General features: G+C 37.5%; 1 protein-coding gene across 1 annotated transcript in view; it reads left to right on the top strand.

Moving 5' to 3' along the window:
- Positions 1-1243: 1243 nt before the first annotated feature.
- The window catches only part of LOC145630729 (uncharacterized), a 30692-nt gene continuing 5270 nt past the window's right edge, over positions 1244-26665 (top strand). The window contains exons 1-4 of the mRNA XM_081682906.1: positions 1244-1796; positions 14237-14411; positions 23672-23848; positions 23948-24031. Of these exons, the coding sequence (XP_081539032.1) occupies positions 1405-1796; positions 14237-14411; positions 23672-23848; positions 23948-24031 (828 nt within the window). The 5' untranslated portion in view covers positions 1244-1404. The remainder of the gene's footprint in view (positions 1797-14236; positions 14412-23671; positions 23849-23947; positions 24032-26665) is intronic.

The following is a 26665-nucleotide window of genomic DNA, read 5'->3' as shown; positions in this document are numbered from 1 at the left end:
CCATGAAACACCGCAAAACGGCACAACCCACCAAATCTAGGTCAAGTGACCTAAGAGAGGGCACATTTCCCAATGACCTTTTAAATAGGGAGATATCCCCCATTTTTGGGACACATTCAATCATTTATTACACCTACCCGACACTCTCTTACATCAGAGAACACTTGATCTCGGAACCCGAGAAGATCTCACCTAAATTTCCGCACCTTTTCCTACTTTCACTCAAGTACTAACTTGATCGTCGGAGGCGGAGCTCCAACCACCCGGAGTCTCCATTATTTAGCAGGTACATGCCGCGTTCACCAGTTTTCAAGCTGTAACTCTCCCGAGGGACAAAAATACCTAAAACAAGGTGTTCTCTCTAATGTAAGAGAATGTAGGGTAGGTGTAATAAATGATTGAATGTGTCCCAAAAATGAGGGATATCTCCCTATTTATAGTGTCTTTGGGAAAGGTGCCCTCTCTTAGGTTACTTGACCCAGATTTGGTGGGCTGCGCCGTTTTGCGGCGTTATTAGGAATTGGGCCTTGAAGGTCGCAATTCTAGAGGGTATCTGAGGCTGACACGTGTCAACTGGCAATTGGCCCAAATGGACTTGCCTAGGCTAAATACGTGACCCTCTTTGATTGGTCCACATGAATAGGGTATTTTTACCCAAAACAGCCACCATAACCCCTACTTTGCCAATCATTCACATTTTTTTAAGTAGTGGTTTGATCGATTCAAACCACTAAAGGGGTGTTTGGTAAATGGGAATTGAGGGTGGGAATGGGATTTTTAATCCCAAATTAAAAAAAATCTCTTGTTTGTTAAATGGGATTGAGAATAAAAAAGGGAATGAGATTGGGAATAAATGGGGTGAATTCCCACCAATTTATTACCTAGGGAGGGTAGGTAATAAATGGTGGGAATGGGAATAAGTGGAAAATGACAATTTTACCATTAATGAAAAGATTGGAGAAGAAAGATTAGTAAGGGTAATTTTGTATTTTTGTTATTTATTCACCATCTATTCTCATCCACTATCCAAACAAAGTATTGTCATATTTTATATATTGCCAACAATAATTTCCCAATTCTATTCCCAGATTTTAATCCCCAAACTTCCATTCCCACATTCCAAACGCCCCATAAAAGCTACTTAAACGCTAACGCCGAACACGTCCGAGTGGGCTGTAGACCTGTAGTTACTTTCCAAGGAATTGCCAATTAAAAAAACATATTCATGGAACCAAGAGAGTATATGCCGTGTGGCGAAATGAGTACAACTACCAACAACTGCAGACACATGCTGGTGCGACTCAACAACTGCAAGCACACTTTGACCTTCATCCCTCTCCCCCAAATTTAATTATCAGATCATCCCACAGAAAACCCCAATTCCTCTAATTCCGCCCCTTTCTCATGGAGTCCGGCAACGGCCTCCATGATCTCCTCCAGATCATAAAACAACCCGCCATAATCGAAACATTCGTCGACATTTTACTCTGTACAGTTCCGATTTGGCTAGCCGTAATGATCGGCTTGCTCATTGGTTGGTCATGGCGTCCGCGTTGGACTGGTTTAATCTTCCTCGGCTTTCGAAGCAAGCTTCGTTTCTTATGGACTGCTGCTCCACCTGGGTTCGGCGCTCGCCGGCTTTGGCTCGCGTTTACTGCGCTCTCTGCCTTTTCTGTTCTTCGAACTCTTTGGTCTTCTTTGAAGGGGAATGCTAAAAAATCTGTCGGTTCTAATTTATCATCATCTTCTAACAATTATTCTCATTTGGTGTCTGATTTAGGGCGTGAAATTTCCAAGTAAGTTTTTCTTTTGGAAAATTTTAAAGTATTATTGATTGATTGATTAATTTTTGGGAGTTTTAATTTTATTGTTTATTTTCACGGAAATGAAGAATTCCCTCCAAAAAATTATATGCTACTAGGACAAAAACAATCGATTTCTTTGTTTTTATTTTATTTAAATGAACTTTTTTTTTTTTTCCTTTTTTTTTTCAAATTGGGAATTAGTATGAAGATTGTGAATTTTGGTATTTGCTGATTTAATTTGAAAATAATGGATAAGGGGTTTGCTTTAAATTTTTATTTGGAGCTCGGTTCCAGTCAAAGATTAGTTATTGAAAAATTTGCAATCTTTTGTAGATGTAGTGGTTCATTATATTATATATTATCTTAAGATTATGTTTACTCTTTCTGTGTTTGCCTCAGTAGCTGTTGTGTTAATTGTAATTTTCAAATGTTGTGTTGGTTCAATTTGGCCTACGGTACTGTTATCTCCTAACCAATTTGTTCAAATTAAGTGGGTAGTGATGATGGAAAATGTTACGAAATAAAAGGTTTGATTAGTGACAATATCTTTTAGGAGAGTACTAAAATGAAATCACCAAGTAATTTTAAATTTAGTGGTAGTATCCCACAGCCTTGAGGTTGTGAGATCAATGTTTGCTGAAGGCACCTTGAAGGTGGGGATCCCACATTCCTTACCCTTCTTCCTTACTCACAAGGGGTCCTTTTAGAGGTTTTCTGGCTCAGCAGGGCACCTTTCCTTACCTAAAAAAATATTCTTACCTATAAACAAACAATAGGATACAACTCTTGGTATAACTGCTTTGAGGGTTCATGCACTCTATAAGTCTTATATTCTTGAAGAGGTTTTGAAGGCAAGGTGGAACTTCCTAGGTTGTTTTGTTTCAAATGTGTGGTTAGAAGTGCTGCTGCCTTTAAAAGTGTGTACAGAAATAAGTGTGGGATGAAAGAACTACTAGATTTTGGAAGGATAAATGAATTAGTTGTAAGCTTGCAACCTATTGGTGAATTGTTGATTGGAATCATCAAGAGACATTTAAGGAAGAGCTCATGGATCCTCAAAGTAGTCTCTGATTTGGGTATTTATACCCCGCCAAGTGGCTCAATGATCATGTGCCACGTGTCTCTCTAAGAGGCGTCCAAATGGACTCCCCGACAGGTGCCCAAATCCCAACATAGCCGCAAAACGGTGCTGCCCTAATTCCTAGGTCATCAAACCCTAGTAATGGGCACACTTTTCTAACACCCTATAAATAGGGAGATTCCCCAAATAATTGGGGCAACGTCTTTATCATTAGGACATTTATTGCTCTCGAAAACAAAACACCTGATCTCGAAATCCGAGAAGATACTATCCGCACGTTTTATTCCGAATCTACAACTTAATTTGGAGGTGGACCTCCGACTGTTTTGGGTGTTTTTTGTCCCTCGGGAGATTTACGTCACAAAGATTGGTCCGGCTGAACGGAGACTCCGGGTGGTTGGAGCTCCGCCTCCGAAGATCAAGTTAGTAACTTGCAAGAGAATAAAGAGTACGGAAATTTAGGTGGGGATCTGCTTGGATTCCATGCTTTTCTCTGATGAGAGAGAATGTAGGTGTAGGTGTAATAAATGATTCAATGTGTCCCCAAAATGGGGAAATATCTCCCTATTTATAGGGTCGTTGGAGAATGTGCCCCTATCTAGGTCATTTGACCTAGATTTTAGTGGGCTGCGCCGTTTTACGGTGCTTCTAGGGATTTGGGCCCTTGAAGGCCGCCATTTCTGAGGCTTATCTAAGGGGGCCACGTGTCAAGAGGATATTGGGCCACTTGGGCCATCCTGAGCTCACCACGTGGCCTCCTCTCATTGGTCCACCTGTCTAGGGCATTTTTTCCCTAAACATTTGCCCCTCACAGGGGTCACGTGCATGTCACGTGGGGCCTGTGACACGTGTCCACCTATCAGAGGTGAACAGTAACAACGGATAGTAAAATTTAAATTTCAAACTGTAATGCCCCCGTTTACCTCCCCCTTTTTCTCTCACTTCATTTTCATTTGACTTTCTAGAGAGAGAAAGAGATTTTTAAAGAGAGATTCTCTGCCTCCGTCTGCGTCAAAGTTTTTCGGATTTCCGCGTGCTAACGTTGCAACACCCGGTTCACCGTCTGTAGCTGGTTTCAGATTTATCAGAGCTAAAGTAAGGTAACCGCCTGTACCATCTTTAGTTTTTCTTTTTTTCAACTTGTATACATTATTTCTCCGCTTGTATACATAGTTTAGAAATAAAAATGAGTTCTCAATCCACACACTCAGCACTGCCTAGGACACTCAGTCGGTCCCTCGAAACGGCTGAGTTTAGAACAGGGGGTGCCTTTTCTGGACTGTTAGAATCGATGTGCTCATCTCCGAATTCCTCCCTCTCTGTGTGTTATGGCAGGACACAATGGCGGCCAAAAGGTCTAGGAGCCGGCGCACTATGTCACTGCCAGTCGATGAGGTTGTTCCGGATGGGGAACATGAGGATTTGGAGGAGAGCAGTTCTGATGAAGAGGCTCCCTATTTCCGGGAGCTCAGGTGTACGGGAGGGAGGCGGTGAGGAAGCCGCTTCCTCAAATGGATCCGGCGATGATGAAGCTGGTGAAAGATCAAGGGCTGAAACTTCTGGCTCTCTCACAGGATAACTTTGCGGCTGACTATCAGCAGTCGCCTAAAGTCGCTGACAATCCTAACCCTAAAAGGATTAGAATGCTGCCGGGTGACATTGCCTTGTTAAAGAGCGGCTTTAGGGCTTTCAAAGAGAAGCACCCCTTTGGAAAGGGGTGGGATATTATCGTCCCGCTTGCTGACGCAGTAATGGCATGGGACGATGACATTGATAATGCAGACTTTGTCTGCTACGAGGCTGTCATAAAAGCCGGCCTTCGGTTCCCCCTCCATACCGGGATTAGGAAAATCCTGAAGGGGTATGATCTAGGAGTTTGGCAGCTCACCCCCAACTCGTGGGTGAACATTTTGAGTTACATCGCCGCCTGTGAGCTTCAGAACATAACTCCCAGCTTCTCCGCCTTCGCTCATATGCATTACTTAAGCAAGGCACCAGGCGGTCATGGGACATGGTATACTCTTTCCACCTTGCCCAGTATTTGATGAGTTTGGACAAGGTGTCCAAATGGTCCGGGTGGAAAGATAAGTTTTATTTGATTTCTTCTCCTACTCTGAGACACAACCGGACACTGCGCCGATATAACATGGAACCGGCTCTTTTGGCGGGAAATGCCCTCTCCCGGAGCTATCTACTAAGGCCCGGGAGCAAATAATGGAGCCGGGTTTCTTTGAAACCACTACTGAGCCCATGGGGGATGAGACTCATATTATAGTTCCAAAAAACGGGATCCCCCACCCGGACTACTTCAAGGACGAATGCTTCTTGTCCGTGGGTTAAGTCCCATGTTTCCCAAGGGTATATCCACTTGCATCCGGAGTGTTTGTGATTTTATTCTTTCATTACAAACTTTCCATAATTTCTTCTAACTTTAATTCTATTCATGCAGCCGACGCCTTGAAGATGGTTGATCAGGCCAAAACTCCGGCTAAGTCGGCGGCGCTGCTGCGCAAGGAGGCTGCTATTGCAAGGAAAGCAGCCGTTGAAGCGAAAGAGTCCAGGAAGGGCGGGGTAAGACCGCCTGTCTTAGTATTAATATATATATATATATATATATATATATATATATATATATATATATATATATATATATATATATATATATATATATATATATATATATATATATATATATATATATATATATATATATATATATATATATTTTCTTTTTACAAAGGCAGTTTGCCGGTTGGGTATACTTAACTTTTTTCATTTTGCAGGACTCTGTAAAACGTGTGCCACGATCCTTCTCCAAGCTTTTCAAAAGGCAAGGAGAAGATCTAGAAAAGGTTCCGACTGCGAAGGCCGCTAGAAAGGACCGTCCCCGATCAAACTCTTCTGCCAAATCCGATCGTCCCACGATCGGTGGCAAATCTCCTGCTGCAATGAAGATTCTGAGCGAAGGCTTGGAGCGTTCGCAACAGAAAGCGCCGGATGCCTCCACGACGTCCAAGGGTGGCCCGCCACCTAATGTTGCAACCGGTGCAGCAACAACCGGTGGGATTACGCCACTGAACTCAAGTCTGACGAGATCGCTCAGGAGCAAAAGCGGCTGATGGAGGAAAATGAGCGGGACAAGGCAACCCGCCTGAAGATCACTTGGAGCCTCCACTACCCAGATATAGACTTTGAAGTCTATAAACTTAGGTATGATTACGCCACTGAGGTGTATGACGCCCAAGTGCTGGGTGAGGCGCCTCGCTTCCAAGACTGGCTGCCGAGCAAGGGTATGAAGTGTCGGACATTGAGGAGCCGGCGGAGGTAGCGCGAAACAAAGGTAATCAGCCTCAAGTAGCTGATGACCAATCTGAAGCCCTCCCAACCGGCCACGACCAGTCGGAGCAGCAGCTTCCACCTCAGCCTTAGGCGAGCCTCCCCAAATTCTGCGGCAGTATACCGACTACTTTTCTTTGCCGGAAGTTATTCCGGCTAACATTTATTCTGGCCTTTGTGCCATTTTTATGAAGTATTCCGACTCAGTCGGTTATTTATATATATTTGTGTTTGTTTGAATTTTTTCAATTTGACTTTTGCGTATATTTGCAATTCTTTAATATTTTGCCTAACTTAAAAAAGCATGCGGCAATTTGCAATCCGGGTGCATTTGCCCCTGGACGGCCGTGTGGTTGGTTTCATTTCAAATTGATTGATTGGCTTGAAAACACTTGATACTTGGAGAAGTATAAGGTGTTTTTAGGCCAATCAATCACAATGGTGATTGCCCCAAACCAAGTGCACAGCCGGCCATTAGAACGGGTGCTTCGAGTCTCTTACCCGGACGGTAATATTTTGTCTAGGATTATTACATAGCCATTACACAAAATCTTTTGCCCCAATTGGGAGAAAGAGTGCAACTTTGGAATAAATAATCTAAGTGGGAACTTCTGCCGGCAACCAACTGATGCCTCGGGGCATCCGGTATTCGGTAACTTAACCGTTTCTCGTAGATTATTCAGACGGCTATGAGTTGACCAATTTGGTCGTTCAATTTTTGTCGTATGCATAGGTACGTAGAATTGACGAAGAGTCTGTTCTCTGCGACGATTGCACCCGGAGGGGTGTCGCCGGACGCCATTGTCCATGTTGGGACAGGCGGTTTGGTCTTTGGTCTTGTTTGAGACCGGTTGTATAGCCATTAAGCGTTTTTGTACTTAGTTTTTTCAAGCTGGCCATTGACCACGCGATATCATATTTACACTAAATGTAGCGCTTTCCGCGTATAAGGACCCAGGATATCCATGCCCCATTTAACAAACGGGACTGGCTGGGATTGCCGTCAGATCAGTAGCCGGGCGGTGAATAAGTTTGCCAAACCTCTGGCATTTGTCACATCTCTTCACCAACTCTTTAGCGTCTGCTTCAAGAGTTGGCCAAAAGTAATGCCGCCTGACGGCTAGGGACCTGCCGCCTATATGAGAGGCACAGTATCCAGCATGCAATTCTTTAAGAACTTCTTTCCCCTTTTATGGGGTAACACACTTCAATAGAGGTTTAAGGAAACCCGCCTCGAAGAGCTCTCCGTTTCTCAACTCGAAGTTTGCTGCTCGCTTTTCATGACGGCTGCTTCCTGTGGTGAATCAGGAAGTATGCCGTGTGCTAAATATGCCTGGATGCCATCCATCCAGGTAGAGCTTCGGTCCAGGATTCCAATGGGCTCTTCATATATACTTCTCTTTTCAAGAACTTCCCAAAAGACTGACCAAGGCGTATCCAGGCAGACGAAGCCAATTTGGACAACGCATTCGCCTGGTTGTTATCTGACCTGGGCACTTGACTCAAACGGAACTCCTCAAGTGCCCCGGCCTCTTCTTTGACTGCTTGAAGGTATTTGATCATAGCCGAATGAGTTGCCTCATATTTTCCCTCATACTGGCTAACGACCAACTCTGAATCAGAGTAGGCATCAATTTTAGTTGCCCCTGCCGCCTTACACATGCGAATTCCGGCTAGCAGGGCTTCATATTCCGCCTCGTTATTTAAGGCTTGAAACTTAAACCGCAGTGTATATTCAAATCTGTCCCCCTCATGGGACTCATATATGATTCCTGCACCGCAGCCGTTCTTCGTCGAGCTCCCGTCTACATACACTTTCCAAACCTGATCCATGTTATCCGGTTGAACCGGTCGTGTCATTTCAACAATGAAGTCGGCAAACGCCCGACCTTTCACTGTCTTTCTTGGTTCAAAAGTGATTTCAAGACTTTGCATTTCAATAGCCCATTTCATCATTCTGCCGAATGATTCCAAGGTAGACATTGGCCGCTTGAGGGGCTGATCGGTGTAAATTACCACCGGATGGGCCAGAAAATACGGCTTCAATTTCTTGAAGGCCATATACAGGTAAGGCCAAAATTTTCAACCATGGGATACCAGAGCTCAGCATTTTTCAGAAAATGGCTAATGAAATAGATCGGGAGTTGAATGCCGTCTCTCTCAGCAAGGAGAACACTGAGAGCATGATCCGAGACGGCTAGGCACATATATAACGACTTTTAGGGCAGAGGGCTAACAAGCCTTGGCAAAGAGTGCAAGTGCTCTTTTAGCTTTTGGAAGGCCGCCTCAGCATCATTCCCCCATACAAATCTGGTCTTCTTCCTGATTGCTTGGAAGAAGTAAAGGCCAGGCCACCGGTTAGTCTCTGTGCTTCCTTGACAGTGCGGGGTGACTTCATGTCAATTACTGCCTGTATCTTCTCAGGGTTAGCCTCTATCCCCCTTTGATCAATCAGGAATCCGAGAAACTTCCCAGACTGAACACCAAAGACGCATTTCTTAGGATTTAACATAACCTTATGCCGCCTGAGTGTGGTGAAGGTTTCTCGGAGATCAGCAAGGTGATCTGCCTGCTGCTTGGATTTGACTATCATGTCATCAATGTACGCCTCCACATTCCTCCCAATTTGATTAATGAAGACCGTATTAATCATCCGTTGGAATGTAGCCGGCGCTTTTTTCAAGGCAAACGGCATCAGTGACGAAGGCCGTCTTCTCTTGATCTTTTTTCCACAGGGGTATCTGATGGAAGCCTGAGTAGGTATCCATGAAACTCATCAAGGCATGCCCGACTGTCGAATCGACCAGATTGTCGATCTTTGGAAGTGGGTAACTGTCCTTAGGAAATGCCTTGTTGAGGTCTGTGTAAACACACATACACCAGGTACCATTCGGCTTCTTTACAAGCACAACATTCGCCACCCAGTCGGGAAAATTACATGGCCGAATGAACCTAGCGTCCAACAACTTTTTTACTTCGGCAGCTGCCGACTGACTTCTTCCCTCGCCGTGATTTCTTTTCTTTTGCCGGATGGGCTACTTTTTAGGATCCACGGCGAGTTTGTAGACAACAAGATCAGGGCTAACGCGTGACATCTCCTCCATTTCAAAGGCAAAAATGTCTTTGAATTCTTTCAGCATGAGGTGCATATCCGCACCCAATTTAGCATGAGTAGCCGTCCTAACCTTAACAGTACGCTCTGGACGGCTGTCGTCTAGAGGTAAATCAATATGGTCTCCAGCCGGCTGGGGACGGAGCTCAGCTGACCGCTCCCCGGTCAGTGATTGCTATTTTTTCTCTTTCTTCACCTCCACCAGCAGCGGGGCCTTTCTTTTCTTCCCGGCTGCTGGTGGGGCTGGGGCGGCATTCTTGACATTGTCAAGGTCTATTGGTTCCTGCCCTTGGCTGTCTGGGGCCACAGTATCCTTTGACGACTGAGAGGTAGCGCTCCCGGGCCGTTTCTGATCCCCATTCAAGGAACCAACACAGTCGTCATCCCTCTCATACTTGATGAGCATGAGAGAAGGGATGATTACAGCCTTGGCTTCGTTGAGGGTGGGCCGGCCAGAATAATGTTATAACTTGACGAGGTGTCGTCCTTTTCCTTTCTCACCCAGCCGGATTGGTAAATCAACCCTTCCGACTGGGTAAACCATTCCACCCCAAAGCCAACCAAGGGGTTGGTAACCGAATGCATGATAACCGGGTCGTAGACGACGAACGCTGCCCCTGTCCTTCTCAGGGAAGGAGGAGCTAGCATACGCCTGCTCATCATCATCTTTGTCCATCTTTCGAAGATGGCTCTTGGTGCCCCGGATGGTAGGGCCACCGCATGAGAACCCGCCTGCTATGGTGTAGATCAGCTTCTTATCAGTGTCCGAACTACTAGCAGGATGGGGTGTCTTAGACGACTGCCCCGGATTCTTCTTATTAGTCCCTTTGGACTTGGAGATATAGGACTTTTACATCCCTTTATCAGCCACACGGTCCAACGCCCGTTGAAGGCTGAAGCAGTCGTTGGTGTCATGGCCAACATCCTCATGGTATTGGCAGAATTTATTTTTGTTCCTTGATTAAATAGAACTTTTCATTGGATTCGGCTTCTCTAGGGACAGCCGGTCCTTGATCTCTATGAGGATGAAGTTGCAGTCCTTGTTAAACTCGTACTTAGGTAGGAACGTACGGTTTAAATTCTTTCTTCTTCTTCTGAGACGGCTGGTCAGAATCACTTACCGCCCAAACTTCTTTTCTTTTCTTTTCTTGCTCTCTTCTTTATTTTTGGCCGGCTAAGCAGGCCGGCTATCTTTCTGTTTGTCAGACTTCTTGGATTCTGAATGATCTTCCGGGTTGGAGGTACCGTCATAGGTGCCTACCAACACATTTTTAACCTTGGCCGGCTGTGCCGCCTCGGTTATCTCCCGGGTGAACGCAGAAGGTTGTTCACCCTGGCGGAGCAGACGAAGTTGCCAGTCCAGAGGTTGGACGTTGTCGCATGTCGCCTGGCCTCCAAAGAGGGCCGACTGCATGAAAAAGGGGGAATACTGACCGTAGACCTGAGAAAGTATATACGGCGCAGTCCCAAATCATCTGAGGGCCAGGATGGACGGTATTACCGCCTGTTTGGCTCTCATGCAAGGAAGGTACATTCCTGCAGAAATGTTGAAGCTGTCTGGAAAGTTCGACGTAAAAGCCGACTCAGACAACTGCTGATTTCTCTTGCGGGTGATGATCTTCCGGGCGTCAAGAGTTGATTTTTTGCTTCCCACCGGCTGTTGAATCCGGCAGGGATTATTGGCATTCCTCTTAGGCAGAAGAATTTTGGACCAATCAATGGTCCCGGCTGCCTTCTCCTTTGGATGAGGAGTTGGCTGCCGATCTCTGACTGACTTCCCCTCCTCTAGAGGAATCTTTTTTGCCGATTGACCCCTACTTGGGCCAGCCGGCTCTTAGAGATCAGATCTTTAATTTCAACCTTCGAAACTTGTCATGAATTTCATGAGTTCGTCTCGGGTGACAACAGCTGATCCATTGGCCATATGGGTTTCCCCTTCCGGGTCGATTTGTACTCGCTTGGGTGGCACCCCGCTCCACTCTGGCCGGATGCGCTTGGTTATCAGAGAGCCATCATCGCTGTATAAGTTTCAACCTCAGGATCTTCATCCTCTTGGTCTGTGAAAACTTCCGGGTCGTCGCCAAGACGCTTAGGAGGTGGTACAGACTCTTGAACCATCTTCGAGGTACTCTCCCCACAGACGGCGCCAAATGTTTTGGGTGTTTTTTGTCCCTCGGGAGAATTACGTCACAAAGATTGGTTCGACTGAGCTGTACCTGCAAAAACAACGGAGACTCCGGGTGGTTGGAGCTCTGCCTCCGAAGATCAAGTTAGTAACTTGCAAGAGAATAAAGAGTATGGAAATTTAGGTGCGGATCTGCTTGGATTCCAAGCTCAGGCTCTGATGAGAGAGAATGTAGGTGTAATAAATGATTCAATGTGTCTACAAAGTGGGGAAATATCTCCCTATTTATAGGGTCGTTGGAGAATGTGCCCCTATTTAGGTCACTTGACCTAGATTTTAGTGGGCTGCGCCGTTTTACGACGCTTCTAGGGATTTGGGCCCTTGAAGGCCGCCATTTCAGAGGCTTATCTAAGGGGGCCACGTGTTAAGAGGATATTGGGCCACTTGGGCCATCCTGAGCTCACCACGTGGCCTCCTCTCATTGGTCCACCTGTCTAGGGCATTTTTTCCCTAAACACCGACCATCCGGAGCGCTCCGTTCATTTTGCAAGTACAAGCGCCCTTGTCAGATCCAGTCTTCGAGCCGTAACTCTCCCAAGGGAGATAAAAGCACCCAAACAGTCTCAATACTCTCAAACAATGGAGTGAAAGACGATTTTTTTTTTTTTTTTTTAATCATGTGGCTGAAATGAGCAATAGAAGCGTTTTTTATGTAAAGATCAATTGTGAGCCAATTAGTCAGGGGTTTCTTTCGTTTTGGGATTATATTGTTACCTCGAGATGTAAGAACAAGTCAATGAAAAATAAGAATGAGATAAGCGATAAAGAAAATAAACAATGAACACAAGAATTTATGTGGTTCGGTCAAATTAGACCTACATCCACGGGTGGGGGATTCGAGAGCTTCTTCACTATAATGGAGAAAGAACGAGAGAATAATATAAGGAGTCCTAAATATAATGGCTTAGAAGGTATGATCTAATTCATCAATTAAAGAGTCCTCTTATAAAGCAAAAAAACCCTAATAAAAACCCTAAGTTGTTCCCCAGGTATACTTAAATAGCCGTCATAGAAAAGATAAAATTTTAGGAACTATCCCATAAATTATCCTAGGGGCGAGCTATAGCTGGCAACCTCTTCGCGACTTTCCAGCTACACCAGGTCTTCATAAAACGGCCATAACTTTCTCGTATTGAGCCTATGACCTACCACTAGAAAGCTTTTGAACCAAGCTATCACCTCCAACTTGAATCGCCTCAAAATAACTTGTAGTTTAAGAGATATCTGCATTCAAAGTCACCCCTACTAGATTTCGAGTCACAATTAAACATGAGGGATGGAGAATTGGAGAGGCTCTTATGGATGGAAAAAATAATAATTTAACAACTAAAGAATATCTAGGGAAATGACGATTGGATATTAATTACATCTTGCTTCATCCCTATACATTTTTTCAGGGATTGGTGTTGTCATTTTCTTTTTGGGGAATGGATAGAGTTTTGCTTGAGTGCATCTCCAATCATTTAGATGTAATGTGAGAGAGGAAGTAGAATGAATGTGTGGTAGCAAAGTTTCAGGCCTATAGGGTTTATCACAGGAATCATACAAAGACAAATAAATGGAGGTGGTGAAGCTGAGGTGGGTGGTTCCTTCCATTGTTGTTAGAATCGCAATTCGGATTGTAGGATCGTGCGATCATACGATCCAATTTTAAACAAACGATTCTGTTCGGGTGTGGAATTGCTGGCAAGCAGGATTGGATCGATCATAGGATTATACATGATTGGACGATCCTGTTTTTCACTTGGATTATTATTGGATTGTACAGATGGGTCAATATTGAACAAAATCATGTAGGATCGGTTAGAATTGAGTAGGATCGAATAAAATGAGCCTAAAGCAATCAAACTTTTCGCTAAGCCTAGAAAATTACCATCTAACTACTTAAACTATAAATTTTATAACTTTTATAGGTTAAAAAAATGTGTATCTAGTTATGTAGCAACCATTTTACTACTCCTTTTATCAATTTTGTAGGATCTTACGATTTTACAATCCGATTTTACTGATTCGATCCTACTCCCCTCATCGATCCAATGTGGGATCCCGATCTTGGCAACCTTGGTTCCTTCAACTTTGGTAAAGGTTATTGGACTTGCATTAGGTAGGGGGTGAGATGGAAGGCCAGGCACGGTGTTGACAGGATGCTCATTGGGTAGGGTTCAAACTGGTACAACATTCAAGTGGCTTCAGAGATGCAATCAGAGTATATGGCAATTGAAAGCGGCGAGTAGGGCTTCTTGAAAAATAATTTGAAGCATTGTTGTGGTGACTGGTTCTAGACAAAAATTAAGACTGCTCTTTCCAAAAAGAAAAAAAAAAGACGAGGATACTTGACCACGTTTTCTACTTTTGAATTAATAGCTATCCCTTGTTATGGTGTTAATAAATTTGGAAAACTAGCTAAAGAACGTAAAAGACAGTTTCTTGATATATACGAAGATGAAAATCAACATGTCTATATTAATCGGTTCTATTAATTTTTAGATATGAGCTTGGATGTTCATTCACTTTCACTTTTTGGTTCTGTTATGGGAGTTATTATTGAATGCTAAAGTTAGTAAATATGTAGTGTTGAAGTTAACATGTTATGCTATAGATACAACATATGAACGCTTCTTTTACATGTTTTGAGTAACCTGTCTAAAGTAGGAATTGGTGGTGCTTCTAATGAAACTCATCATAATGATATTCTCTCATATTGTTGTTAAGTGCAGTAATAGTAATGGAGCCCTTGGAGATTCAGAATTTGAACATTGTATTGTCACTGAGAATGACCTAGAACACCTCTTGCATATTCTTGAAGAAAAGGATGGGAAATTTTCTTGGCAATGCTTGATGGAACGCACAACATCAAATATGTCATATAAAGCATGGCGTCACGAGCCCGAGGTATAAATTACTTTTCTTAACTTTTTGATGGAGAACGTCTAATAGATAGAAACCACCTCAATGCCAATTAATTTATTTCAGATTCCCTAAATAATTTTAAGTAAAAGGGAGAGTCTATAATCAAGCAGTGACTTGTAAGATTGAGAAAGTACTCTTATGTCTTAACTTAAGTTAGAGAAACAAAACAAAACATCTTGAATGTCAAGTAAAAGAACTTCCATCTGTCTTCCTAGGGGAAGAAAGGATTCTTGGCTATGTGTTTAAATCAGTATAATTGTCTAAAAATTACTTTCAATGTTAATGAAACAAAACCCCAAATTTTTGGACTAAGGCTTTGTTGATGTTAATGAAACAAAATCCAAATTGTCAACTCACAGCAATGTTCCCAAAAATGGGAAATTAACTTAATCCAAAGTCACTTTCCAAAAAAAAAAAGCTAACTTAAATGGCAATAAAGAAATTAAATTTATCCATTGTGATTGAAAATTTTCCAAAACAACAAAAAGGAAATTTTTTGCCATTTTAACATGTAAGTCAAACCTTAGTTCTAAAAGGCGCAAGGCACATTGAGGTGAAAAGGTCCTTAGATGCCTTTTATAGTTAAGGTGCATTCAAAGTGCCTTAAATCTTAATAATCGTGTTGAACATATCTTGTACTCTAAACAACATAATACTTATTGTTCGCTACTATAAGATGCAAAAGGTGGGTTTATATCAAAGTTATGGATCACAGCTAGAGGTGTAAAAAACCACCCTGAAACTAGTCGAACAAAACTCAATCAAGATTTCGATTTGTATCGACACAATAATTTAGCATGACTCAAATGTGAAGTAGACCTAACTCAACCTTAGCGAACCCAACTGGATACCTGAATTGACACCTCAAATCACAAACATGATCACATCAGTAGTTAAACTTCTTTCACTTTATCCACTTTAAACTTTTAAAGTTTTAACGTAGGTTATTTGATTATATATTCTTAAGTTGTCAATCTTGCCATTCTACTTCAAGTTACCTCTTTAATGAGCTCATGAGTTGGGAACCTGGAATTTTGTGTCAGATTGCTTATAACACCTTAAGGCATTCCTAGGTTGATGTGAATGGAGGGAGATAATCATTGAGATAATTCATCACCCCTTAAAATGAAGATAACAATTACCCACAACCATCCCATTTTTTGTAAGTGCTGGTTGCTTATTAATATGATGTTGTTCCTTCATTTCCTGCACGGGGGGATGGGTCTGGTACAGGCTGAGTATGACTGAAATAGGTATTCGGGACGTCTTGACCTTAATGGAGACGGCTCAGAATTGGGTACGGTGTGGCCATGTGGGTGTATGGCTGGCACGCCTTGGGTACTGCTTACTGCCATCCCCCTGCACTAATTAACCTCAAAAATTAAAAAGTGAAGGGGATTGAAAATTTAACTAAGGGTCACTTCACCTTCTTCTTCTTCTTCTTCTTCTTCTTCTTCTTCTTCTTCTTCTTCTCTCTCTCTCTCTCTCTCTCTCCTACTAGCCAAGCAGAGCACTTAAATATCTCTTATTCAGTCCACTAGAACTCGTCCAATTCAATGTTATGAAATAAAAATAAGGAATTATTTTAGGTATTTGATTTGGAACGAAAGTCTTAGACTGGGGTTTTATTAGTCACTAATAAAGGTAAAAAAAAAAAAAAAGAGTTTTGGAGGCCTGATATTTAATAATCAATAAATAAAAATTCTAAAAAGTTAATATTATGAAAATATAATTTAAGACAATTCTAACAAAGTCCCACATGATATGCTCTATAAGGAAAAATTTTAAATTACCACCCGTAACACACACCTTTTTTGAAATTACCACCCATTAATTTTTTTTATTTTATTTTACCATCCCTTAAATAAATAAATATTTAAATCACCACCTTTTCTTTCTTTTCGGTCACTTTTCCTGCCTTGGGGCACACATAATGGCTATTAACGGCCAATTTAACCTATATTTTCATTTTTTCCCTCTATTTTGTTGTATAAAACAACTTCTCACACTCCTCCACAATATTGAAATCATTTACCTCAAATTCTCCAAATTTTCACAAGCTTTAATTTGAAGAATTTGACCCAACCTCACTTAAGTCCCAATTAGGTAAGCTCAATTCTTTTTGTTCTTGGCAAATTAGGGTTCCTCACACAAATTAATTGGGGGTTTTCTAAATTTAGGGTTCCTGGCATAATTTAATTGGGGTTTTATGAAATTAGGGTTCTTGACACAATTTAATTGGGCTTTTTTTTGTTTTTAATGAAATTAGGGTTCTTCCCACAATTAAATTGTTTTTTTTTTTTTTTTTTTTTTTTTTAATATGCAATTAGGGGTTTTCAAAACATTTATTATAAAATTGTACTTTTGTTATGAAAATTCGTAGAAACCCTAATTCATTAGTACCAGGAACTCTAATTGACGAAATACCCCAATTAATTTGTGCAGAGAATCCTAATTCAGTAATCCCCCAATTTCCCAATTATAATGTGCTAAGAACCCTAATTTTAACAAAGAATTGATCATACCTATTTGCAAAATTGTGCGTCTACACTTGTGGGGGGCTCGTCTTCAAATACAATTTAGCAAAATTCGTGAGAATTTGGTAGAAATTGGAGAAGAATCAACAAATTGAGTTGGGGGAGATGTTTTATAGATAAAAATATTGGGGGTGAAAACATTAAAGAGGCTTAATATAGTCGTTAGGTGGGACCTACTAACGGAAAACTCACCGGTTTTTTGAAAATGGTGGGATTTACTTGTTTTTTAAAATTAAGGGGTGGTAAAATAATATAAAAAATTTAATGGGTGGTTATTTCAAATAAGGTATGTTTTATGGGTGGTAATTTAAAATTTTTCCTAACTATAAATCACAAAAGCTATTTAAAGTAGTGTTTGTAAATAGTGTCAAAAATGTGTCAACTAATACAAAACGGTGGAAGTATGATATAGTGAACTAAAAAGTTGTTTGATGCTTCAATAGTACTTGATAGTTGTACTTTTGCTTATAAGCTAATTTTTCCTTACTCTTTTGACTTCCACCTTCACTAATTGTAGTATAAATGATTAGGCTCTATTTTTTTATTCTCTCTTAAATAATGGAGCTCACTTACAAATACAATTTATGGTAGTGATTCCTTTTATTTGTTTTGTAGAATTATCCAAAATTTCTGATTTTTTTTTTTGAATAAATTTTGTTACATCTACTAAGCTCCCTATTTTTTTTTTTATTTTAGGAAATTTTGAATTTTAACACCACAAAAAAAAAAAAAAATCGTTTTTAATACTACAAAAAAAAAAAAAAAAAAAAAACAAGAAAATGGTTTTTAATACTACGAAAAAAAAAAAAAAAAATTTCACAAAACAGCCCAAAGTAACTTAAGAATTGCAGCTTTGTCGAAATTCACGGTTGACTTTCTTTTACCACCACTGAACAGATCTTTGGATTAAATCCGTTAAGTGGGCCCCGTAAAGTACACGTGTCACAATTTTGTTGGCTAAAAAAAAAAGTTTTTTTTTTTTTTAAAAAAAAAAAACCCTAAAACTAATATAGCCACCCTACCACCACCATCACCACCAACACCAATACCTAACCACCACCGACACCCACCGAGGCACCGAAAATCTCTTCCCACCTGCCAGCCCCCACCCCAACCTTACCTACACGCACCTTGGAATCACCTCCCGCAGCCACACTAATGTAACTCCAAAATGGCTGCCCTACCCCAAAATGGTCATGAAATCGGCCACCAACGGTCGAAAACAGCCGGTTTTGGGGCTGAGTGGTCAATTTCGACCCTAAACCAGCCGATTTCGGCCATTAGTGGCTGATTTTGTGGCCGCTTTTAGGGAAAAGCCGGCCGTTTTGGGTGGGTTGTAGGTGTATCGGTGGGTTGTGGAAAAGGGTCGGGGGAGGTTTTCGGTGTTAGGGAGGAGGGGTTTCACTTGGAGGTGGGATCGGGGGCTGGCTGCGCTCGTCAGGTGGGGGAAAGGGTGCCTGTGGTGGCGGTAAGGTGGCTGGGTTTTAATTTTTTTTTTTTATTTTTCTTTTATTTTTTAGCCACCTATATGAAGACACGTGGCATTGTGGCCACACTTAACGGATTTTATCCTAAAATTCGTTTAAGTGGTGGTCTAAACAAAAAATTGAGGTTTTTGGTGGTGTTAAATTGTTGTTAAATTATTATTATTGTTGTTGTTATTATTGTTGTTGTTGTTGTTGTTGTTGTTATTATTGTTGTTGTTATTATTGTTATTATTGTTGTTGTTGTTGTTCTTATTATTATTATTATTATTATTATTATTATTATTATTATTATTATTATTATTATTATTATTATTATTATTATTATTATTATTATTATTATTATTATTATTATTATTATTATTATTATTATTATTATTATTATTATTATTATTATTATTATTATTATTATTATTATTATTATTATTATTATTATTATTATTATTATTATTATTATTATTATTATTATTATTATTATTATTATTATTATTATTATTATTATTATTATTATTATTATTATTATTATTATTATTATTATTATTATTATTATTATTATTATTATTATTATTATTATTATTATTATTATTATTATTATTATTATTATTATTATTATTATTATTATTATTATTATTATTATTATTATTATTATTATTATTATTATTATTATTATTATTATTATTATTATTATTATTATTATTATTATTATTATTATTATTATTATTATTATTATTATTATTATTATTATTATTATTATTATTATTATTATTATTATTATTATTATTATTATTATTATTATTATTATTATTATTATTATTATTATTATTATTATTATTATTATTATTATTATTATTATTATTATTATTATTATTATTATTATTATTATTATTATTATTATTATTATTATTATTATTATTATTATTATTATTATTATTATTATTATTATTATTATTATTATTATTATTATTATTATTATTATTATTATTATTATTATTATTATTATTATTATTATTATTATTATTATTATTATTATTATTATTATTATTATTATTATTATTATTATTATTATTATTATTATTATTATTATTATTATTATTATTATTATTATTATTATTATTATTATTATTATTATTATTATTATTATTATTATTATTATTATTATTATTATTATTATTATTATTATTATTATTATTATTATTATTATTATTATTATTATTATTATTATTATTATTATTATTATTATTATTATTATTATTATTATTATTATTATTATTATTATTATTATTATTATTATTATTATTATTATTATTATTATTATTATTATTATTATTATTATTATTATTATTATTATTATTATTATTATTATTATTATTATTATTATTATTATTATTATTATTATTATTATTATTATTATTATTATTATTATTATTATTATTATTATTATTATTATTATTATTATTATTATTATTATTATTATTATTATTATTATTATTATTATTATTATTATTATTATTATTATTATTATTATTATTATTATTATTATTATTATTATTATTATTATTATTATTATTATTATTATTATTATTATTATTATTATTATTATTATTATTATTATTATTATTATTATTATTATTATTATTATTATTATTATTATTATTATTATTATTATTATTATTATTATTATTATTATTATTATTATTATTATTATTATTATTATTATTATTATTATTATTATTATTATTATTATTATTGGAGTGTCCATGGAGGCTTTGGGTATGGGCAGAGGGACGCCGGTGGTGAAGCTATTATGGATTTTGCCCAATCATATGATTTAATTTTGGCTAATACTTGGTTTAAGAAGAGGGATTCACACTTGATAACTTTTCGGAATGGAGCAAATGCAACTCAAATAGACTTCCTGCTCACAAGGAGCATAGATAGACAAAGTTGCATAAACTGTAAGGTTATCCCAGGGGAGAGTGTGGTCACCCAACACCGGCTATTGGTAATGACTATTCGTCTGAAAGAGAAGGCGAAGAAAAAAGTTAGACAAGAAGAACCAAGGATAAGATGGTGGACCCTAAGGGATGCAAAAGCTAAGGTTTTTACAGAAAAGGTAATTGAAGAAGCGGATTGGGATGGAGAGGTGGATCCGGACATGACCTGGTTACGAATGAAGAACTGTTTCCTAAGAGTGGCCAAAGAGGTCTTAGGGGAAGTAAGGGGAAGAACTTCGGTACAGAGAGATACTTCGTGGTGGAATGAAGAGGTGAAAGCAGTAATTAAGCAAAAAAGGGAATGCTATCAAGCCTTAGGAAAATGTAGGAGTGATGAAACCTTTGCAGCGTATAAGGAGGCTAAGAGTAAGGCAAAGGCAGCTGTTCGCCAAGCAAAAGAAAAGGCATATCAGGAGGTTTATGAAAAGCTTGATTCCAAGGAGGGAGAAAGGATCATTTATAAGATGGCAAAGAGAAGACAAGAGGCAAGGAAGGATATTGGCATGGTGAAGTGTGTCAAAGATAAGAACCAAATGGTCCTAGTGCAAGAGGAGGGCATCAAGGACAGGTGGAAGGGGTACTTCGATGAATTATTTAATGGAAGTAATGGAGTTGTGATAGGAGATACCTCTATGAGTGATGAAGAAATCAACATGGAGTATGTGCGAAGGATTAGGAGAGTAGAGGTGGAGATTGCACTGAGGAAGATGAAACCTAAGAAGGCGGTTGGCCCTGATGGGGTACCGATAGAGGTGTGGAGGTGTTTGGGTAAGATTGGTATTGATTGGTTAACAAACCTTTTCAACAAGATATGGACGGCTACAAGGATCCCACAAGATTGGAGGAAGAGCACCTTGGTCCCGGTTTATAAAAACAAAGGAGACGCTCAAGATTGTTCTAACTATCGAGGAATTAAGCTTATGAGCCATACTATGAAGTTGTGGGAAAGGGTGATTGAACAAAGGTTGAGGGCATGCACAAGCATTTCAGATAACCAATTTGGTTTTATGCCTGGGAGATCTACTATGGAGGCAATCCATTTGATAAGACAAATGATGGAGTTTTATAGGGTAAAGAAGAAAGATCTTCATATGGTCTTTATTGATTTAGAGAAGGCATATGACAAGGTGCCAAGAGAGATACTTTGGTGGGCAATGTTGAAGAAAGGTATCCCACGAAGGTATGTAGACCTAGTTAAGGATATGTATCGGGATGTGTCAACAAATGTGAGGACATGCGGAGGGTTGACAAAAGATTTCCCTATTACAATCGGATTGCATCAAGGGTCTGCATTAAGCCCTTTTCTTTTTGCAACGGTTCTAGACGAATTAACTAGACCAATTCAAGATGAGGTTCCATGGTGTATGCTGTTCGCAGATGATATCGTTTTGGTGGATGAGACTAAGGATGGGGTTAATGTCAAGTTGGAGCAATGGAGGCAAAGGTTGGAATCTAGAGGGTTTAAGCTAAGTCGGAGTAAGACTGAATATTTGGTATGTCGTTTTGGCACTCAGAGGGGGACAAGCAATGAAGTGGTGAGTTTGGATGGAAAGGATTTGACCATGAGTGAATGTTTTAAGTACCTAGGGTCGATCATCCAGAAGAATGGTGACATTGATCAAGACGTGACCCACAGGATTAAGTCAGGGTGGCTTAAATGGAGAGCGGCCACGGGAGTGCTATGCGACCGCAGCATTCCCTTAAAGTTGAAGGGAAAATTCTACAGGACTGCCATAAGACCAGTGTTGCTCTATGGTACAGAATGTTGGGCTTCTAAGAAAGAGCATATTAAAAAGATGGAGGTTACGGAAATGCGCATGTTAAGGTGGATGTGTGGAAACACTTTAAGAGATAGAATCAGAAATGAGGTTATTCGCAAGAAAGTAGGTGTGGCGGGCATTGTAGATAAATTAAGGGAAAATCGTCTGCGTTGGTTTGGACATGTAAGACGGAGACCCGAGGGTGCACCGGTGCGAAGAGTGGAAGAGTGGGACCATGGAGGGATTAAACGAGGAAGAGGGAGACCAAAGATGACTTGGTTGGAAGGAGTGAGGAAGGATATGAAGTGCATGGATTTACGTGAGGATGAAGTTTTGGATCGTAAGGGATGGAGGAGAAAGATTTATGTTGATGACTACACGGAATAATCAAATTTGGTTCATGTTAGCCGACCCCACTTTTGGGATTAAGGCTTTGATTGATTGATTGATTGATTGATTATTATTATTATTATTATTATTATTATTATTATTATTATTATTATTATTATTATTATTATTATTATTATTATTATTATTATTATTATTATTATTATTATTATTATTATTATTATTATTATTATTATTATTATTATTATTATTATTATTATTATTATTATTATTATTATTATTATTATTATTATTATTATTATTATTATTATTATTATTATTATTATTATTATTATTATTATTATTATTATTATTATTATTATTATTATTATTATTATTATTATTATTATTATTATTATTATTATTATTATTATTATTATTATTATTATTATTATTATTATTATTATTATTATTATTATTATTATTATTATTATTATTATTATTATTATTATTATTATTATTATTATTATTATTATTATTATTATTATTATTATTATTATTATTATTATTATTATTATTATTATTATTATTATTATTATTATTATTATTATTATTATTATTATTATTATTATTATTATTATTATTATTATTATTATTATTATTATTATTATTATTATTATTTTTTTTTTTTTTTTTTTTTTTTTTTTTTTTTTTTTTTTGGTAGTGTTAAAAACCATTTTCTTGTTTTTTAATAGTGAATTATCTATAATTTTATTGTTTTGGGATGATGAGTTTCTATCACACTACCCGTTTTTGCTCCCGTAACCGTCTCACAAGCTTCTCCGGCAAGTCGGAGACATTTCACTTTGAGAGATAACTCTACAACCTTAGTTTAAAAGTACATAAGAGTATGCTCTTGTATGCTTGAGAAATATCTACTCCTTTGAATTTACATTCCCTTGGATGCTTATTTTCTTTCTACACCTAAGTTGGAGGTACTCATAGTTTACCAAATATACGGAAACCTACAATAAGTTAATACTAGTCATTTCGTTTGTTATGATTTTGTTTTTTCCTCTTTATTTCTTCATAAAATAAAAGACAAGATTTGAATATGTTTAAGTGTTTAATGTTTGTCAGAATGCTCCAACAATATATCGTAGTCGTACATTATTTGAGGATGCAACTGCTGAGCTGGTGAGGGATTTTTTTTGGGATGATGAGTTTCGTCCGAAATGGGATCCTATGCTTACTTATTTCAAGATATTAGAGGATTACTCTCATACAGGAACAATGATTGTTCACTGGATCAAGAAGGTATATTTATCTTTCGTTTCTTTTAATTGATTTGAATTTAAATGCCAAGATCTCTAATTTTGAGAGAGTATATTATAAACTGGTATCTTGTGTGTGCAGTTCCCCTTCTTCTGTAGTGACCGAGAATATATTATTGGCCGGAGAATATGGGAGGCTGGAAAGGCTTATTACTGCATTACAAAGGTATAGTCTAGTGAATTAATTTTCGGTCAGTATACTATCAATAACGGTCATGATGTTACGCTATCGATTTGATGCCAAAGTCTTTTAAGGATTTTATATTATTATTATTATTTTAATTTTTTTTATTTTTGAAGAAAAGGTACATGTGGAAGTTTGTATTCTATAAGAGAGTATTTGGATTGTGGAAAGGGTAGAGAATCAAATTGGTTCACTCCCTTGTTTGTTAGGACAATTTAATTAATCTCTTTACCCTCTTCATGCCCCCAAAGTGTTTTACTCTGATTCCCCCCTGTTCCCTTTCTTCAAGCCTCTTACACTACTACCAACACAACTCTAACCACCACCCGCAACCATTAACCCCGACCACCACCGTCCTAGAACCAAACCTTATATATCATTTGCAGTAGAGCTTAGTGAAACCTATATGGAGGGGGTAAAAGTAAAGCAGGCATGAAATGCATGTATGTTGCGTCCCAGCCTCACACCCAAAAGATTAAAAGATTGAAAAAGTTGAGGATAATCAAATTTACCTTTTCATCTCTATAAATCCTATCTAGTCTTCAAACTCTTCCAAAGATCTATAAATATGCCAAACGGCCCAATTTTCCATAGGGTTAATCGGAAAATGAGATGTTTTGTCATAATTGGACAATTGAACTGGATAATGGTTCTGTAGGCGTCGTTCAAAGTGCGCCTACGTTAAAGCATGTGTGAATATGCTTGACACTCATAAGAAGTGGGACTTGACATAATACGATTAGGGACAAGGAAAGTAGGAAGCCACCAACAAGTTTTTAAGGAACTTGTAAACCGTTCACGGATCATTTAAGGCAACCACGAATAAGGGACAACGAAGGCAACAACGATTGACCTGTGAAGGTTATACCCTATTCATAATCCATGACATTACTAACTCCATATGGTTTGGAACCACTAAAGGAGGATCGGGGATGATGGTACGAAGTGAGTCATAGAGTCACATTCGCTTGTATTGACTTCTACTTGATTCTTATAGTGAAAAGTGAATCTTGCGATCTCAATGACATGCAAACAAAGATTCAATTTGCTCCAAACTATATTAAGCTAAATTGGTTGAATATTAATGCAACATATAATTCTAAAATATGATCACTTGATTAAACAACAAGATTAAAAAGGAACTTAAACCGGTTGTCCAAATTATCTTATTATGCGTGATTTTCAATTACATATTCCCTTTAAACATGCAATATGGTGATCATAAATAAATAATAGAACAAACATTAATATTGGAAGCAATTTAACAATAATAACGTTAGTCAAATCAAATATAAATTAACCTAATCATGATACTAGCTATATTAAAATAAAATAAGTTATTAAATTAATTAATTACTCACATTCTGCGCGTTCCTTTAAATTGCTACATCATGAATAAATTGTTAGTAACTTCAATAAAAAATATAAATCAAATGGAAATTAAATTAAATAAATGTAGAGTTGATTTGGTCCAAACCCTTAGTTATTCGTAACGTCTACACCTTGGTTTAAGGACGAAACCTCGGGTGTCGTATGGACTCCTTGGAGTGCTTAAGGGAAGAATGGTGAGAGAATAGGGAGACTAATGTTTAGGCTAAAGATGGAGAAGAGAATGATTTTTGATGATCAACTTGTTGATGATTGAAATAGGGGTGATATGAGCTCTATTTATAAGGTTAAAGAAGGGTCAAAGTATTAAGAAAAGATAAGAATTCGAATAGAATTAATACTCTTGCGATATACAACAGTTGTTGCGGTTTTTGTTTTTATCATATCTTTTGATCCATAAATCGGAATAAGATAAATAATATGTCGTTGGAAAGCCGTTGAAGTCTAATTTCTAACCCAACTGAAATCAGATTTAAATATTTTGTAAAATAAAAAATGTGGCCGAAATAGTGGGATGGTGTCAGTTTTTGATAGAGTTTGGTATTTCATTCATATCTTTTCTGTTATAGCTCGGAATTGATATTATAATACATCATTGGAAAGATAATTTCAAAGGCTATCCAACCATCTAAGATTTGGATAAAAACTATGAGGCACGAAAATAATATCCGACTATCTTTGAACGTCTTTCAATTCGAATAGAAATAAGACTTTCAAGAAGAAAATGTTTTATTGAATTTCAAACTCTTTAATATTATCTTTTCAAAAGGGATAATTAAGATCTTTTAGAAACTTATAGAAGCTTCCAATTAATCCTAATTGGTTTAGGCTTGGGATTAAACCCTTTGGACCCTCCACATGATCATTAGGTCGTAGGTAAGGTGGGCTTAGGTTCGATTTGGGCTCAATTTAGTATTTTTACCATAACTTATTCGTTATAACTCGGATTTGTCTTATAATATATCGTTGGAAAGCTCTTTTCAAGCCCCATCCAACTATTTAATCATTGGAGCCAAATTATGGACCAAAATAAACTGGTATATACGTTTTTTTTTTTTAAAAGGACACGAAATGAATGATTTTAAGGGACACAAAATGAATTATTTTGGGTTTAAAGGCACAAAAATAGGAAAATAAGTTATGATTTGGGAAAATGGGCTAGGAATTGGGCTGGTTTACGAAATGTATTGAGATTGAATATGGATTTAAGCACTCCAAGATTAAGTG

This window comes from Chenopodium album, chromosome 5, assembly GCF_948465745.1.
Source record: "Chenopodium album chromosome 5, dcCheAlbu1.1, whole genome shotgun sequence".
In the NCBI taxonomy this organism is placed as follows: Eukaryota; Viridiplantae; Streptophyta; class Magnoliopsida; order Caryophyllales; family Amaranthaceae; genus Chenopodium; species Chenopodium album.
Note: the sequence above shows the minus strand (reverse complement) of the source record. Positions and strands in the feature narration are given on the sequence as shown.